Consider the following 14,935-nt stretch of genomic DNA (forward strand, 5'->3'; position numbering starts at 1 on the left):
TCAGTCTCCTAGGATAACTGACATTCCTTTACCGAAATAAACGTGACAATCGCAAACCGCTACGTTTACAGAAGCCAAACAAACACGGAAGCCAATCCTCGCTGAGGAACCAATCAGGTGCGCTGCCGGCTCTCGCGGTACTTGCGGCCCTGACGTCACCGCCCTAGAAACAGCGAGGGGCGGAGGTGGGGCTGCGTGGACCCTGAGGGTTTGTAAACTGAGGTCTGTGCGACCGGACCGGACATGAGCGTCCGGGAGCCGGACGAGGGGACCCCTGTGCCCGACCACCGCGGCCTCTGCGATGCTGACACTATCCCGGGGACCCCAGGCTGGCGTCCGCTGCTCGGCGAGAAGGCGGTGACAGGTGAGGGCAGCGCGGGGATCGTGGGGAGCCCAGCGCCCCGGGGTGTCGCGGGCCTTGGCCCCCAGGTGCGGGTGGCCGCAGCTAGGCAAGGAGAGACTCCGCCTGTTGTCGAGGGCCCCGCGGCGGCGGCGTTCGTGGCACCGAAAGATGCGGAGAAGGCCCTAGAAACTCGGGGAGCGGAGGCCCGGGCCCACGACGTGAAGATTGAACGGGCCACCGTCGCGGTGGCAGCGCGAGAGCAGTCAGAAGTGGCGATGCAAGGGAGTGAGGAGGTGATGGAGGTGGAGCAGAAGCCCGCGGGTGAAGAAATGGAGATGCCGGAGGCTAGTGGAGGAGCCAGGGAGGCGCAGGAGGAGGCAGGGCCTTGGCACCTGGGCATCGATCTTCGCACGAACCCGCTGGAGGCCATCCAGCTGGAACTGGACACCGTGAATGCTCAGGCCGACAGGGCCTTCCAACATCTGGAGCAGAAGTTTGGGCGGATGCGGCGACACTATCTGGAGCGAAGGAACTACATCATTCAGAATATCCCAGGCTTCTGGATGACCGCCTTCCGCAACCACCCTCAGTTGTCCGCCATGATTAGGGGTCAGGATGCAGAGATGTTAAGGTACATAACCAATCTGGAGGTGAAGGAACTGAGGCATCCTAAGACTGGCTGCAAATTCAAGTTCTTTTTCCGAAGAAACCCCTACTTCAGAAACAAGCTGATTGTCAAAGAATATGAAGTGAGATCATCCGGCCGAGTGGTGTCTCTTTCCACTCCAATCATATGGCGGAGTGGGCATGAGCCCCAGTCCTTCATTCGCAGAAACCGAGACCTCATCTGCAGCTTCTTCACCTGGTTCTCAGACCACAGCGTTCCAGAATCTGACAGGATCGCCGAGATTATCAAAGAGGACCTGTGGCCAAACCCACTGCAATACTACCTGTCTCGTGAAGGAATCCGTAGACCCCGACGTCGCCCAATAAGGGAACCAGTGGAGATTCCCAGGCCTTTTGGCTTCCAGTCAGGCTAACCTTGCTTTTGAAAATGCAGCTGGCTGGAATAAGTCCCTTCTCGCCTGTGCTTGAGCAAATGCACCGGGTACGCAGTGTTTTGATTTCTTTCCTCCTGACTTTTCAGCATCTTCTGTTTGGATAGTCTCCTCACCTCGAGATTAAGACTGTGGGCATGCTTCTGCCTTCACATGGCTCCCATGCTGTCCTGAATTAGTATCTGCCGGTTCGTGGCCCTGACTTGTACCTTTTCTAAGCTTAACAGTGAAACTTTGTATCGCACTGCCTTTACACTGTGTGGACGCTGTTTTCAGTGTTACCCATTTACTGCCACCTAGATGTCTTGCTTTATCTGGGGGCTCTTCTATTTACCTGTTCAGCACGTGGCAATGTGGGCAAAAAGTTTTCAGACAGTTGCTGGGCCTAAAGGTCATTGCAGGAGTGGGCCACCTTCTGTGTCATTTTGTGACTTTTTCTAGGCTTCATTGTGTTTGCCAGTACTCCTCACCCTCACTCTCCCACCTTTCTCCTGTTATTTTAAAGAAAAGTAGTTCAAAAACACCTGTAAGATCAGGAGTTGTAGTTCATTTATACTCAGCATTTCCTGAGAGGATGCTCTGTAAAAGAGGTCACAGAACTCTGCCTTGTCTCCTCTCTTACCCACTCCTCAGCCTGGTTAGCTAGCAAGTCCTAAAAAGCTTATATGGAGACAGAATACAGAGACAGAATTAGATGGAAACAGGTGAGCTTTTCCTAATAATGTATGGAAGAACTAAAGAGATTGTGATGGGTACCTTAAGCAGGAAAAGTGAGCTGAAAATGAAAAGGCTTAGAGTCAAAGTAAGTCAGATAAAAATTGGGCTGAGGATGAAGACAGGATGAGAGCTTTCATATTTTGGCCAGTCATTGGTGATGGGAAGAGAATTTCTCAGGAAAAATACTTTCTCTGAGTGTTGAATGTTGCCTAGACAACGCTTCTTTAAAGAAGCAGTTCACGTTTGGGTTATTTTTCTCTCTTTATATGTGATCTAATGTAAGTGAAAGGGTAATACTGTGTTCATATTTTACCAACATTTAGTAAAATGCTACTTGTTTCTACTTACTGGAGAAATTTAAACACTTTCATTTGCATTCATTTGAAACCACTTGGAAGAGCAATAGACTTAAGTGAATATTCATAACAGTTTTCAATATTAATCCAAATTCTTAGAAACAGCTTGGATAATTTGGTCTTTATCAAATGTGTCAAGTTATTGACTTATGGAAAAGTAAATATGTGACTTGATTGACTTGATAGTCTCTTCTTAAACTGCACATAGTTATAAAAGTTCTTTGTCAGATTAGCACTGTACTCGGAGTGTATTTGTTGCTGTTTGTATGCATGATGGTAAATAAAAGCATGGTACCCAGTTGGATGGCTTTCTTTCCCCTCGCATCTTGGCCATAAGCCTGCCTAAATGGGTTTGTATAATTAACAAGATTGCTGAATTATCAGATTTCTTAAATGAACACAATTGACATTATCCCAGAGGTATCAAGAGAACACAGTAACTTTCTCCTGCTTAAAGAGTGGCTGTTACTCTCATTGTTTTGTTGCTTTCGAAGGTTGACAGTTTCAACTAATTACTGTGATTTCAGATCTTCCTACACAACTTGTGCAGTAGTACCACGCCTTCACTTCTTCAGGTTCACAACTCACCTCCATGGGTATTTTCATGTGTTATTCAAATGTACATTTCATAAGCAGACACTTATAGAGTACTTACCATGTAATATACTATTTTTACACTTTTCACCTGTGAAAATATTTTAACTTTATCATTATCTTCCATTTGTCAAGTACTTGAAGATCTTTTATGGTAACTTCTCTGCCTTGTATTATTTCTGTTCCCCAGTGTGAGATAATCTTTTTAGGGACTCCTGTTGCTGGGAAATAACCTAATTACTTACTGTGATGAATTATACAAGATTTTATTAAGGCATTCTGCTAGGCCTTGAGAAGGAAAATGGATACATTCTGTTCCTTTCAGTGATAAAATATCAGACCTGATATGCAAACAATTCTGTGATACAGTAAGTAGAGAAATATTTCACATTTTCACTTTTACGTCCCTCAGAATTTAGAAACCTTGTGAAAATAGAGCTAAGTGGATTCTAGTTCTTTATTGCAGCTGCTATATGTTTGCACATAGTTGTCAGCAAATTAAATAATGACCAAATGAACCCCACAGATGACAGAAGTAAATGCCCAGAATGACTTGCAGTAATGGGAAGAAGGATCTTGGTATCTTGCCTTAAAAACTGTGGTGATAGTTTTCAAACCATCAGTAAAATTGATGTCAGAAGAACTTGCAAAGCAATTTGATAAATAGTAAAATTTTAAAAATCTCTTTAGACAAGGTTTAGACTTTTCAATGTATAATTTTTCATCTGCCATAATAATAACATTACTTTATGTTGAATATTCTTGGAAAAGTAATTTGCTCTTGAACATTGTAAGGTAAATCTTACACTGAAAATAGGATATTATACTCAAGGCATTTGTTGTCTAATACACTGGCAGCCTTAATCATGGGTTACTGTTTGGGCATGTTTATCTGCTTTAAACTGAGATTTGCTGTAAATAACATTTATACACTAAGTTACAAACACAGTGTGAATAATAAGATATTTCAGGTTTTCACATTACATATGGAGAATACTTTCCGAACTGGACTAAACATATATTTCATATTTATATACTATATAAATTTATATAGTATATAAATATAAACCAGTTTTCCTTTATTTTAACGTGGCCAGTGGTAATTATATAGGACAGTATTTAATGAATCACAAAGTAAATACATCTCTAAAAGTTAAACGGTATTTCTTTCTTCCCATGAACTGCATGTGTTTTTCTGTAAGTCAAGCGTTATCTAGCTAAGATGCAAATCAGTAAAGAATAGTGGGTTAGGGCTGGAGAGATGGCTCAATGGTTAAGAGTACTGACTGCTCTTCCAAAGGTCCTGAGTTCAATTCCCAGCAAGCACATGGTGGCTCACAACCATCTGTAATGGGATCTGATGTCCTCTTCTGGTGTGTCTGAGGACAGCTATAATGTACTCATATACATAAAATAAATAATTCTTAAAAAAAAAGAATAGTGGGTTAAAAGGGGGTGAAATATTTTTACTAACTTGAATGTCTAAGATACAATGAATTGATTATAAAATGTCCTGTGCAGCTCAGTCTGTTTCTGGGTAAATGTAGAATAGGTTGAGTCTAAATTGGCACACTATGGTTTATATTCTCTCAATTCTAACTAATTTTAAAGATTAGTGTAGATTCATATTTTTCTAGCATAAAATGGCTCTGTATCACTAATTTAGAGATATGCACTGTATTCAGAAATTACTTATTTCAGATGTTATAATAACTGAAAATTAACCCTGAAAAAAGGATATTATACTCTAGGCTGTATAATACTGTGGCATTGTACATATTACATGGACTTTGTGTTTTAACAATTTTTTTATTGAATATTTTTTAAGTTTACATTTCAAATGTTATCCCCTTTCCCAGTTTCCCCTTCAGAAGCCCAATATCCCATCTCCCGTCCCCTTGCTTCTATAAGGGTGCTCCCCCACCCACTCACCCACTCCCTCCCACCTCCCTGCCCTGACATCCTCCTACACTGGGGACCCAATAAGTCCATCCTCTGCTACATATGCTGCTGGAGCCATAGGTCCGTCCCTGGGATCTCTGGGAGGTCTGGTTGGTTGATACTCCTCCTCCTCCTCCTCCTCCTCCTCCTCCTCTTCCTCCTCCTCCTCTTCCTCCTCCTCCTCCTCCTTCTCCTCCTCCTCCTCCTCTTTCTTTTATTACGGTTTCCGGGCCAAAATCCCCCTATCCCCTCCACCTCCCCTTCTTTATGGGTGTTCCATTCCCCATCCTCCCCCCATTGCCGCCCTCCCCCCAACAATCACGTTCACTGGGGGTTCAGTCTTAGCAGGACCCAGGGCTTCCCCTGCCACTGGTGCTCTTACTAGGATATTCAATGTTACCTATGAGGTCAGAGTCCAGGGCCAGTCCATGTATAGTATTTAGGTAGTGGCTTAGTCCCTGGAAGCTCTGGTTGCTTGGCATTGTTGTTCATATGGGGTCTCGAGCCCCTTTAAGCTCTTCCAGTTCTTTCTCTGATTCTTTCAACGGGGGTCCTATTCTCAGTTCAGTGGTTTGGTGCTGGCATTCGCCTCTGTGTTTGCTGTATTCTGGCTGTGTCTCTCAGGAGAGATCTATATCCGGCTCCTGTCTGCCTGCACTTCTTTGCTTCATCCATCTTGTCTAATTGGGTGGCTGTATATGTATGGGCCACATGTGGGGCAGGCTCTGAATGGGTGTTCCTTCTGTTTCTGTTTTAATCTTTGCCTCTCTATTCCCTGCCAAGGGTATTCTTGTTCCCCTTTTAAAGAAGGAGTGAAGCATTCACATTTTGATCATCTGTCTTGAGTTTCATGTGTTCTAGGCATCTAGGGTAATTCAAGCATTTGGGCTAATAGCCACTTATCAATGAGTGCATACCATGTGTGTTTTTCTGTGATTGGGTTAGCTCACTCAGGATGATATTTTCCAGTTCCAACCATTTGCCTACGAATTTCATAAACTTGTTGTTTTTGATAGCTGAGTAATATTCCATTGTGTAGATGTACCACATTTTCTGTATCCATTCCTCTGTTGAAGGGCATCTGGGTTCTTTCTAGCTTCTGGCTATTATAAATAAGGCTGCTATGAACATAGTGGAGCACGTGTCTTTTTTATATGTTGGGGCATCTTTTGGGTATATGCCCAAGAGAGGTATAGTTGGATCCTCAGGCAGTTCAATGTCCAATTTTCTGAGGAACCTCCAGACTGATTTCCAGAATGGTTGTACCAGTCTGCAATCCCACCAACAATGGAGGAGTGTTCCAAGGGGTTGGAAAACCCTTCAGTTCCTTCAGTCCTTTCTCGAACTACTCCATTGGGGACCCAGTTCTCGGTTCAATGGTTGACTACGAGCATCCACCTCTATTAATTTAACAATTGTTTAGCAACAACAAATCTGGGCTTAGCATTATATCAGGTCACTTTCATGAGTGTTTACCACACGAAGGAACATGCTTTGCTTTTGAAAAGTATTGTGGTCTTACAATTTAGCAATCTTAATCACTATTTTTGGATGTGATAAGGATTGAATGAGATGATTAAGTACAGGCTGTCTTTGCTATTGAAGAACTCATTCAATAAAGGGAAGATCATTTGTTTGGTGTTTTCCCCCCTGTCTTAGTCAAGTTCTCTAGAGTCACGGAACTTATGGGTAGTCTCTATATAGTAAGAGAATTGGTTTATGACTTAGAGTCTGTAGTTAAACTCCCAACAATGTTCAGCAGCAGCTGTGAATAGAAGTCCAAGGATCTAGCAATGGCTCAATCCACAAAGCAGGCAGGCTGGCGAAAAAGAGAGAATCTCCCTTCTTCCGTTGTCCTTATGTAAATCTGCAGCAGAAGGTGTGTCCCAGATTAAAGGCGTCTGGGGCTTGCTGTGTCCCAGGAGACTTGAACTCAGAGATCTCCTTGCTCCTGGGATTCATAGCCACTGCCTCAAGATCTCCATACCAAGATCCAAGTCAGAAACTTGTATCTCCCAGCCTCAAGATCAGGATCAAAGGTGAGCCCTTCCAATTCTGGATTGTAGTTCATTCCAGATACAATCAAGTTGACAACCAGGAATAGCCAATACACCCCTTAAAAAAGACTTTTTTTTTTTTTTACTATTGAGTCCTAGACTATAGAAGTCACAGTTGTATGAGCATCTGTTTTATTTGTTTGCTTGCTTGTTTTTTTGTTTTTTTTTTTTTAAGAGCTGAGGACTCGACCTAGGACCTTAGGCTTGCTAGGTAAGTGCCCTACAACTGAGCTAAGTCTCCAAGCCCCTAAATGAGCATTTTAGGAAAAAAATGAATAACTTAGGAGGAGTACTTTCTTCACAACTAAGTGCTACTTTGTTCCACTGGTCTTCCTTCATCCATTTTCCCTGACTTCAGAGATTCTGAAGACCTACAAGAAAGTTTCCACCTACCCATATGTCATAGCTACACTTGTCAACGTGACACAAACCTGGAGTGAGCTGGGAAGAAGAAACCTCACTTGAAAACTTGTTCAGATCAGTTTGACTTGTGGTCATAGGTCATTTTCTGAGTTGATAATTGGCATGACCCACTGTAGGCAGTGCCACCTTAGATAGGTGAAGCCTGGCCATATAAGAAAGATGGCCGAGGAAATTAGAGGGAGGAGCAAACCCATAAGCAGCATTCTTAATGGTTTCTGCTTCAGTGCCTTCAGATTTCTGCCCTTGATAACTATAAGCTGAAATAAGCCTTTTTTTTTAAACTGTCTTAGGGTTTCATTGCTGTGAAAAGAAATCATGATTAATGCAACTCGTATAAAAGAAAAACAATTAATTAGAGCTGGCTTACAATTTCAGAGGTTTAGGCTATTTTGATGGCAGAATGCATGGCATCATAGAGGCAGATATAGTGCTGGAGGAGCCAAGAGTTCTATATCTTGATCCAAAGGCAGCTAGGAGGGAACACTTGACAGACTTGGACAGACTTAGAGACTGGGCAGAGCATGATTATAGGAGGCCTCAAAGCCCACCTACATAGTGACACACTTCCTCCAAAAAGGCCACACCATACTCCAATAAGGCCACACCTCCTAATAGTGCCACTTCTTACAGCTAAGCATTGAAACACATGAATCTATGGGGGCCAAACCTATTCAAACCAGCACACTCACCAAGTTACTTTTGGTTATACCACATGTTTATCACAGCAATAGGAAAGGAAGCTAGGGGCTGGAGAGATGGCTCAGTGGTTAAGAGCACTGACTGCTCTTCCAGAGGTCCTAAGTTCAAATCCCAGCAACCACATGGTGGCTCACAACCATCTATAATGAGATCTGATGCCCTCTTCTGGTGTGTCTGATGACAGACAGCTACAGTGTACTTATATAGAATAAATAAATCTTTTTAAAGAAGGAAAGGAAACGAGAATGCCACACATGAATGTTTACCTTTCTAGCTCCATTTTCACTTAAAGAAATTTCCTTGTAAACACATGGAAGGACTTTGGTCAATTAAAAATGAAATGAATCACTTATACAAGTTACTAATTTTTATGAATACTTAGGTGACTTAGCAATGGAATGATGGGTCAGCTAGTTACTTTATGTTGGGCTTAAGTAGCTTTTCAAAGAATTATACAGAGTATTAACCAAAGTGATCTATTTCTTTGAGGGTCAGTTTCATTACCCATAATGTATTATCCCCCTTCTTTGTCTTAAGGTTAATTTCTCATGTAATCTATACATGCTTTGGAACTTGATATCTGGAATTTCACCCAAATTAGTCCCTAAGGTGCAGCCAGGTTTACTGTTTTGAATTCAAGTAAGTGAATATCTGTTTCCTTCCATTTTTGTCAAACTGACTCAGAGGTTTGGCCTTGTAAAACTCTTCAGTGAACATTACTCACCAACAAAATAGAATAGTATGGATATATCTCAAAGACAGGTGAGGGAAACTGGGCAGTGGTGGTGCATGCCTTTAATCCCAGCTCTTGGAAGGCAAAGACAGGCCGATTTCTGTGAATTTAAAGCCAGCCTGGTCTATTGGGCGAGTTCTAGGACAGCTAGGTTTACACAAACCCTGTCTCAAAAAACAAAAACAGCCACAAAAAAAGGTGACAGTGGGTAAGAGTTCTTTCAGAAGATCTGGGTTTGATTCCCAGCACCCACTCAGCAGTTCACAACCTTTTCTAACTCGGGTTTCAGGTCATCTGATGTTATCTTATTATATACATACATACAGGTGAAACACTCCTAAGAACAAATGAATATTTTAAAAATAAAAGAAAACCAGAGAACTCAAACCTGTTTAATCCTTTAAAATTTTACTGGTTAGTACCAGGCCAAAAATGATCTTACTGAAGAGTCTTCTAACTCATAAATGAAGAGTTGTACGGTCACCTGCTCACTGCCATGAGGTCTGCTCAGGGTACCCTGTCTTGTAAATAGTATTGATATACTTTCCATAGGGTACTACTAGAACTTCCTTTCCATTTCTGGTGATGATAATGTCCACAAGACTGTTCGGACAGCTTCAGCTCCAGTCTGTTCCTCCCCATCATCCTATGCAGTGAATTTTTAAAGGTAGTTCTCTAGTTTAGCAGTCTAGAAATGCTTGAGGCTGGGAAAGAAGCACTGCAGGTTGGGTTCTGCAACCTTTCTTGCTCTAGGTTAGAGATGTCCACATTTTTTGGCTTCTCTGGGTCCTATTAGACAAAGAGTCACTCTCTTAAATTGAGTGTTAGATTAACTCTTAATGTGTTTCATTTGACAATTATCAATTAACATATTTATGTTGATTGAAAATAGAGTTTTATTTTACCAAAATATGTTTGCCCAGAAATCTTGAAATCTGTTTTCAAACTTTATCAGATTGAAAAGCAAGGTTACATCTTTTTTTTCCCTGTGTTTAGAACTGCTCAGCCTGTGCTTTGAAATATCTACAGTTGTTTGTCTTAATTTAAACTTGCCATAATTTCAGCTTCATTCGGATTTCTATTTGTACTGGAAACATTTTATCGATGAGTTTGTTTTTATCCTGAATATATGTTTAACCCCCTTAAACGACAGGCCAAATATAAAAATACTAAATCTGTAAGCCAGTTTTTATTGTTAAGTTCTGACACAAATTTAGTTTTTAATTCCATAAACAACTTGATAACATGTCCTGAACCATAAAATTTTTTTAACATTTAGTCTCAATTTAGCCATCTTACTTTTTTCTTTTTTCTTTTTTTTTCGGAGCTGGGGACCGAACCCAGGGCCTCGCGGTTGCTAGGCAAGTGCTCTACCACTGAGTTAAATTCCCAACCCCGCCATCTTACTTTTAAAAAGTAAATGATCTCTCCACAGACAACATTAATTCCTGAATTTTTCAGCATTAACACTTTAAAGGAATCCCTACATTGTCTGTGATTAATTCCATGGCTCTTGCAAAATTCACGGACTGATGGCAATTTCCATGACATCACCCATTTTAAATGATTTTGTGCATACATTTTGGTGGTGGTTGTTTTTGGTCATGATACTTCCTTAAACATGAATTGCGGACAGTGGTTACATTGTGTTCTATTATATTCCAAACCCTTCCCCCACTTTATCATCTGTCTCCAAAGCACCATTAGTAACTATTTTAGACATGTTGACAGTCAACAAAGAAATCCTATCAGCTGGAGTTTGTTGTTGTTGTTTTGTTTCTTTGTTTTAGAGATGGGTTTTTCTTGTAGCCTTGGCTGGCCTGGAACTCACTCTGTGGTCCAGACTGGCTTGGAACTCCTAGCGATCCACCTGCCTCCACCTCCCAAGTGCTGTAGCTGAATGTGTGCACCACCACCACCTGACTCCTAGGCTGATTGATTTTACCGTTTGGTATAAATCTTTTGATCTAGCTGTCTTCTAATAGCAGTAAAGAAGTTCTATCTTCAGGAATACAATGGCAGAAAGACCTTTCAGAACAGTGGCAAGTTGAGCTGCGTTGGTAGCACCAGGGGGTGGCATTCGATCATAAAAACGTAAAGTCCATCATCAAAACGTAAAGTCCATCATCAAAACGTAAAGTCCACTCCACTCCTTCTACCCAGCTTTTTCAAATTGCATTAGTCTCTGGTGAGACAGACCGAATTTAGAAATATCCCTCTTGAATGTCAAACCACATCCCATGCATTGCTTAATAAACTCACCACCGGTAAATGATTTCTATTATTTTTGCCATTAAATATGCTAACACACAACCAGATTTTTGTAATAGAATCCACCTGAGCTGTAAGTTAAATTTCTGTTGACAAGACAAGGTTTGTTTGTTTGTTTGTTTTTGTTTTTTTTTTTTTGTTTTTCAGTTCGGTTATTCCCTCCTTGTGGCACAGGCCATGGGACAATGGATTTGGCAGCTTGTCTTTTATACGGTGGCTGTCTTTTCAAACTAAGTCTTTGAAAACTTGTTCAGATTCTTTGGAAATTAAGCAAGTACCATATTTGCCTCAAAGTCATCTGTTTAGTTCTTGTAACAACCTTCCTTCATCCATAACTTTTCTTTTGATATTGTAGGGGGATGGGTCTGGAGAGATGGCTCAACAGTTCAGAGCACTGGCTGCTTTTCCGGAAGTTTTGAGTTCACTTCCCAGCAACCCCATGCATCTCATGATATTGTAGGGACCATGTTGCAATTGAAAAATAATTGACAAGGGGTTAGGTTTACTTACATTGCAGAAAGTAATTGGCAGGAAAATAGTAGGGGTTGGGTGCTTTCTCATCTCACTTGTGGATGAGACCCAAAGCAGAAGGTTGATTTTAGAACATAATGGTTAATGTGTGAAGTTCAGTGAGGTAGCAGGTACCCCCAATAAACAAACGAGAATATTTTCTTGTTTTGTAAACACCATTAAATGCCTATGCTTTATAATAATAGGCTGCAACATTACTGGTAATCACTATATTTCTCTCACCAAGTGACTATGTAACACCCGATATTGCCACTTCAACTGTCTGCACTTAGAAGATAACACTGGAAATGTGTAACCCCATAAAACTGAGACCGTCCTAAACACACTATTGTATTAGGGATTTAGTTTATGCTCTTCATTTTGTAATCCCATAGTTTCTTTGTCATTACTTCCATCTAGTAGACAAATATAGGTTCATCACAAAAGCATATTAACTCAAGATCTAAGTAACACAGGCTACATTCAACCAGTTTTCCATTTCAAGCTAAGACACTTGAACCCTATTATGGCAGCTTCTAATTTCATCATAAAAATACACCTCAATATATATTCTTGAGTGTATTAAGTTAACTGGGACTACTTTGGGTGAATCCTCCAGTTTCATCAGCAGTAAGGGAAGTATAGTGAGTCATTTCAAGTTATTAGATACCTAATAGATAAGCCAAGGTATGTATGGTTTTATAAATCCCAGAAAGATAGCAAGCAGTCACTGAGTATAATTGTGTATTTTGTTATTTTGTTTTTTTTAATTGTGTATTTTGATATTCTGTTTATCAAGAATTATTTTCCAGGATATTTTTGCTTTCTACTTGCTTGTATTGAAGTCTTACAAAGCTATAAGCTCTGTTAGAGGAGATTCCCCCTTGTGGCTCTCATTTCTTAGCATACTAGGCAGTCAAGTAGGATGTAACTTTAGATAGTGGCTGTGCCCATCTAGACTGAATACCACTGTGCTCAGTGAGTATCCACCAGAAGCAAAGATTTTGAGTTTGACAAATTTATTTCAATCCACACACCCTGTTCCACTTTGAGTGACTATGCAGGAAATTCTGTTTAGAGTTAGCTATTAAAACACAGATACTGCAAAGTTAATTTTAAAAACTATAATGTCATTAATGTACTAGTGCATGGAACAATGTAATAAGTACTTCGTTTCCACAACAAACCCCTTCCTAATCAGCCAGAGATAGCATGTGTCTGGAATCATTTGGTGTCTTGAACTCTTACTGTTGTGAAGAGACACCAAGGCAACTCTTCTAAAGGAAACATTTATGGGGGCTGGCTTACAGTTTCAGAGGTTCAGTCCATTCTCATCATGACAGGAGCATGGCAGCGTGCAGGCTGACTTGGTGCTGGAGGAACTAAGAATTCTGTTTTGATCCACCTTAAAGCCCTCCTCCCCAGTGACAGACACTTCCTCCAACAAGGCCACACCCACTTCAACAAGGCCACATCTCCTAATAGTGCCACTCTCAATGGGCCACGCATTGTAACACATGAGTCTATGAAGGATTGGGAGGAGCGGGGGAGACATACCTATTCAAACTACCTCAATCAGAAATAATTATCATAGTGGGAAAGTATTGTGGCTATGTCCTTTGGTTTCCGATCTTCAGTTAGTTAGCTTGCATTTCATTTGACATAACTCAACTCTTCTCTTTCCCAAGATTTTACTTATTTCTTCATTCTACACATGATTTCTTTCCTTTTATTTCTGAATTTCTGTAGCCCAATAGTAGTTGTATAATATAATTTGATATTTTTGCTGCCAACATGTCTATTTAATGTGGACGTTCTTAGTGGAAAACAACAAAGAAGGTGACCAAGTTGTCTTTTGCATATCACAGTTCAGGCACTTTATTTCATCTTTGTGATATTTCTATAAGTAAGCTTTATTTTGTGCATCTTCTATGAGGCCACTGTGGCTTCCTCAAGTGAAGCAACTTACCCACACCAACCAATTTGTTAAATAGAAGAACTAAGACTTGACTCCGAAATTTAGATCTTAGATTGGAGTCATGGTTCAGTGGTAGAGCGCTTGCCTAAGTTACTTGTCCTGAGTTAAAACCCCAGGACTACCATCACAGCAATAACAACAAGAAAATCAGAATAACAAAGTGTGTTTGCATAACCAACACATATGGGTGTGAGGATGTTCAATCATGTCTTTTCCAGTGGGTTTCTTTTAACATTGCATAAAGTAATTGTTTTGCTTTGTTTTTAATGAAAAATATAGGAAACCATCATAACTAAATATAACTATGAAAAAGTTTTCAGTTTTCATATTTATAGGGTAGGTAGAATAAAGACTATATAACTCAGCCTTATGGTAGTATAGAATTTATGCTGAAAAGCCTGTTACGGTTATTTCAGTGAACTTAGGATCTAAAATTGCCATAAGTATTTCTTTAGAATAGAGAAAACTGTACATCAAATGCTGACACAGCTAGATTTTTAATATTAGAGGCTGCTTCCTCTTCCCTAGGAACCAGGAATGGAAATACCTTATGAATAAATTTTAAACAAACAAGATGGGCCCTGGTGGTATATGCTTTTAATCCGAGCATGCAGAGGCAGAGTTCAACGCCAGCCTGGTCTACAGAGTGATTTCCAGGATAGCAGGACTCCAAAGAGAAATCCTGTCTCAAAAGACAAAACAAAACAAAAACACAAAAACAAACAACAAAACCCAACAAAACGAAACCAAACAAAAATCAAAAAACTGTGTGTGTGTGTGTGTGTGTGTGTGTATGTGTGTGTGTGTGCATACTACTTCTTAGTTGTAAGACTTAATTATGATTATAATTATAATAATGTGGGCATTTAAAGGAGCCCAAAGGATGCTTGTCATTGGATAGTTCCCTCTATACAATAGTCATTCAGTGGTAAGCCTTTACATCGATGAAACATTTTTTTAGACACAGCACTTAGCATTATTTCACAGTGAAGACAATATATGCCTCATTGAGAAGGTGATTTGTTTCATCTGTACTAACATTATTGATGCTGAAACATACTACCCCTTCATACTATAAAAGCTATCAAGCCTGAATATAAAACATTCTTATTCCGACTCTTAGAATTTTAATTTTATATTTGACTGACTTCTAGGCTTTAAAAGTATTTTCTATTGGCTGGACTTTGGAGACAGAGGAGGGTGGATCTGAGCTTCAGGTCAGCTTAGTTTACAGTGAGTTCCAGCACAGCCAGAG

General features: G+C 40.5%; 1 protein-coding gene across 1 annotated transcript; it reads left to right on the forward strand.

Moving 5' to 3' along the window:
• The first annotated feature begins 212 nt into the window (after positions 1 to 212).
• Positions 213 to 2,772, forward strand: Tspyl1 (TSPY-like 1). Its single transcript, NM_001013033.1, is given in 1 exon segment — positions 213 to 2,772. A coding segment is annotated over 1 exon segment (1,140 nt). The 5' UTR covers positions 213 to 243; the 3' UTR covers positions 1,384 to 2,772.
• The last annotated feature ends 12,163 nt before the right edge of the window (positions 2,773 to 14,935 follow it).

This window comes from Rattus norvegicus, chromosome 20 (assembly GCF_036323735.1).
Source record: "Rattus norvegicus strain BN/NHsdMcwi chromosome 20, GRCr8, whole genome shotgun sequence".
Classification (NCBI taxonomy): domain Eukaryota; kingdom Metazoa; phylum Chordata; class Mammalia; order Rodentia; family Muridae; genus Rattus; species Rattus norvegicus.